Here is a 4204-nt window from a genome sequence, read left to right as displayed (position 1 = left end):
ACATTACAGCTGATATGCAGAGCCGACACGCCCCTCTAACGCCCCCTGCGTCTGACGTAGGGCTAACGTGTCCGTTATGGGTGGGTTTTTTCTGTGAATTGTAGGCCCCAAAATTCTTCAATCAACCTACTTTAATTGTATTAATTGATAACGTTTGTTTTGACTCGAAACTTTTCTAAAATGGTCGAAATTCAGCATAATACAGTATTGGTATGCTGTATTAGATCTGTATAATGTGCAAACTATAAGGTAGCCTGATAGTTCATCTTTTGGAATTAACCCACACTTACTTGACTCCTGAAAACGTCACGTTTAAAGATGACAGGCAGCTATGATATAATTAGAAAGACAAATTGATGAGAAAATGAAGACATGGAAATCTTGCATAAGGAAATCTTTGGTGCACGTAAATGCAATATCATAGGTAATGTGCAACATTTTTCATTTTATGCAATTCAATTCAAAGTCAATTCAAAGTTTTACCTGGAAAACCTAGAACATTGTTCAAGCTTCCTGCCATCGAGGACCTCTATTCCAGGTGGTGTCAGAGGACGGCCCTAAAAATGGTCAGACTCCAGCCACCCTTGTCATAGACTGTTCTCTCTGCTACCGCACGGCAAGCGGTACCGGAGCGCCAAGTCTAGGTCCAAAAGACTTCTTAACAGCTTCTACCCCCAAGCCATAAGACTCCTGAACAGCTAATCCAAAGGCTACCCAGACTATTTGCATTGACCCCCCCCAACTCTTTTACGCTGCCGCTACTCTCTGTTTATTATCTATGCATAGTCACTTTAACTCTACCTACATGTACATATTACCTCAATTACCTCGACTAACCGGTACCCCCCCCAAACACACATTAACTCTGTACCGGTACCCCCTGTATATAGCCTCACTACTGTTATTTTACTGCTGCTCTCTGATTTTTTACTTATCTATTCTTTACTTAACACTTCTTATTAAAACTGCATTGTTGGTTAAGGGCTTGTAAGTAAGCATTTCACTGTAAGGTCTACAACTACACCTGTTATATTCAGCGCATGTGACAAATACAATTTGATTTGATTAGATTTATGTTGTCATTAGAAAATATAGCTTCAAATAATGTATGTTGCTCTATTCTGGTATATCATTAATTGAGAACATATGTATCCGACTGTATATATCAAGTAGCCTACTATTTGTATAGGAAAATGTTATGGGATGCATTTGCTCCATTGTTTACATTTTTGTTGTTAGCTCAGTCTTTTAGGTATGCACAAACTGAGGAGTGTGGCTTTAAAATAGTCACATCACTATTTATACTACCAAAATGAAACCAAGTGATAGATTGTTGGTGTGCAAAGTATATTCTCAATACTTAAAAAATAGTTTGTGTTTTTATTCAGTTTAACATTTTTACAAACATTCCAGGAATTTGTAACAATATCAATCTTAAATAGGCATCAACTGAGTGTACAAATCACAAGCAAGCAAAACAATAGCACACAAGACAAATGTTTAAGTCAAATTCACTGCTGCCATCTAGTGACAGTGAAAATCTTGTGCAGTAGAAAAAGGCTGGTGTGAAACAGCACGGTAGCTGTTATGTTGTGTCCATATATGAGTTTGTCTTGATGATGTACAGAAATTGAGACTATACTGTCACATGTGATAATGTGATACACACAGATCATGCTCGTCTTTGAACATCATTTGATACTTACTTCATAGATACACACAAGATCCCACGTTGCCATTTGAATTTAAGACAGTCATGGGAAATTATACTTGCAAGACCGAGCAGTAACACTACACAATACGTAGCTCTACTTGTGTAGTAATGCTGTTATTGTAACAACATTATCTGGTCATATCATGTGGTAATTACCATGTAATAACATGTTACTACTTTAGAATGACATGAAAAAGCTGTTTGAGAGTGAGTGAATTATACTATGATACCATGATGCCTGTGTGTGTGTGTGTGTGCATGTGCCTACCTATTTGTTTAGTACTTGTATGCATGTGCTTACATAGTGTGTTTAATACTTATAAGGATTCAAAGCTTTAAGAGGTGTTCATTGTCCTTAGCAGGGTAAGGATTCAAAGCTTTAAGAGGTATTCATTGTCCTTAGCAGGGGGTGCCAGGTCTCTGTAAGTCCTCCCAGACTTGCAGCAGGTCACTCACATGGTCCATTTCGGTAGTGATGACAGTAGAGTAGTAACAGCGATTATGAGTGTAGGGCATGGAAAGCTTGAAGAGGGAAGAGTTAGGTGGGTAACTGGCTGCAATCCCTAAATGGCTCAGACACATACCCAGGTAGGCATCCTCTAAAAATATGGCACGGACTTGTTTGGATGCTTCCACTATCTTCTCAGGAAGATCTATGGAAAAGACATAACCATTTCCCAAAAGGTAGGGAGGGAATTTGGTACTGGGGTAAACCTTATTGGGAATGTACCACTTTGAGGTGCGGTCTCTCACCACTTGTGTGTTTTGGCTGAACTTCCCAGTGATGTAGTTGTGCTTTGGTGTAGTTGGGTCTATCAGCATGTTGACCAGGTTGTGCACATTGAGGAACATGTCAGAGTCGATCTTCATGGCGAAGGAGGCGCCGGGGCAGCGAGAGGCCAGCCACTCCAGCATCACCATGGTCTTGATGGTCAGGTTGAAGTAGCTGTCCTGGAAGTCACTCTGCAGCATGTCATGGTACTGCTGGTTCTCAAGCAGCACCTCCTCCTGCATCCTCTCTGCCTCCGCTCCACTGGGCAGGCCCAACAGGAAGAACAGACGCACAGCCCGTCCCAGAACCAGGCTCTCCTTACCCCAAGTCTTCCGGATATCCTCCCGGGCTACCAGATTACCAGGAGCTACTGGCACCATCAGAAGCAGGAAGGGGCTGCGGTCCTGGCACTCATGAGGCTCATCCAGGACAAACTTATATTTCTGTGGGTATGCTACATTGTATGGTGGAAAAAACTCCCCCTCATTTCCATTGATATAAGAGAGAGGAGTTAGATCCTGGCCTCCTAGCAGCCAGAGTGGAGTCTGGCTTATATGAAGAGTGAAGAGGGTGGTTACGTAGAAGATCACCAGGATCCCCACAGCCAGGAGAAGCACAAAACACCTCCGATGGAGAAACCTCATGCATTGACATGTTCCACTGTCTTCTGTTTTTTTACTGAAAGTAATGGGGAGATTTTAAAAGAGAGGAACAGGTTAAGGTGCTAAATTATTTTACTTTTATTGTTTAATTTATTTGAACAACATAATATAAAAAATAATAATATTAATAGAAGACCATGTTCAATATATCACTAAGTCCACTATAAATACATTACTTGTAAGACAGTCTTGTGAAGACTTAAGAACACAAAGCCAATGATATAAATCAGAATGCATTTACCTGTTACCACTTGTTCCACTGATATTCAAGTGTTGAAGTTCCATGGATAACAGCTTTCTTTGACCTGGTCAGCCAGACACGGCCTGCCCTTCAAACTTGTTGCGATTTATACTGGTCATACAGTATGTTGCAGCAGTCTCTGACAAAATCCTAATCCAGACAGCATTACGTGTGATGTTATATATATAGTGGCACGGCAGCATGCATGAAGTGGCGCTGGGTATAGTTAAGAGCCTTATACTTAAATCATGGTGCCAATAAACTATACAACTAAAAATAGCACTATCTGGTCTCGTAACATTTCCAACAGAGAACACTAGAAAAAGACAGTCAAAGTCATTCAGGATTAGTGCACTACCCCAAAGGATATTGAGCATTGCTATGAACACCAGCTGGTCAAAAAACTGACATAAGGTTATAAGGACAAAGCTGGCTTATACTGCAAATCTACAGTGAGATACAGGTCAGTGTTTCACTAAAGGACAAAACCCAAGTAAGGAGGTGTATTATTGTCAAAAGAGTCAGAGAAATAAATACAATCTACTGTAATGTAACTTATTTGTCCCTTCATGTATCACTGGACATTATCACCTTGAAATACAGTTGCCAACTCTGACCAAGCTCACTCCAGCAAACATATGTTCTTATTTGTTTTTACATCCTTTTAAAGCCCTTTTAAAGCTCTTGACAACTTAGGTATCCCTGAATAGCCTTACTAAGCGTGTTGTTCAAAGACCGTTGTTTTGTGAGTTGGGCTGTAGGCTGTTAGTGTCACGTTCTTGGAATAATTATCGGACCAAGCTGCAGCGCGATAT

At 40.5% G+C, this 4204-nt stretch overlaps 1 protein-coding gene across 1 annotated transcript; it reads right to left on the bottom strand.

Moving 5' to 3' along the window:
* Positions 1 to 1382: 1382 nt before the first annotated feature.
* Positions 1383 to 3485, bottom strand: LOC112253342 (beta-1,3-galactosyltransferase 2-like). The gene is made up of 2 exons (XM_024425334.1): positions 3390 to 3485; positions 1383 to 3164 (listed from the first exon to the last, which is right to left on the bottom strand). The coding sequence occupies exons 1-2, from the start codon at positions 3431 to 3433 to the stop codon at positions 2114 to 2116; spliced, it is 1095 nt and encodes a 364-aa protein (XP_024281102.1). The 5' UTR covers positions 3434 to 3485; the 3' UTR covers positions 1383 to 2113.
* Between the last annotated feature and the right edge of the window lie 719 nt (positions 3486 to 4204).

Source organism: Oncorhynchus tshawytscha, linkage group LG06, assembly GCF_018296145.1.
Source record: "Oncorhynchus tshawytscha isolate Ot180627B linkage group LG06, Otsh_v2.0, whole genome shotgun sequence".
Classification (NCBI taxonomy): Eukaryota; Metazoa; Chordata; class Actinopteri; order Salmoniformes; family Salmonidae; genus Oncorhynchus; species Oncorhynchus tshawytscha.
This window is presented reverse-complemented; position numbering and strand designations above follow the sequence as displayed.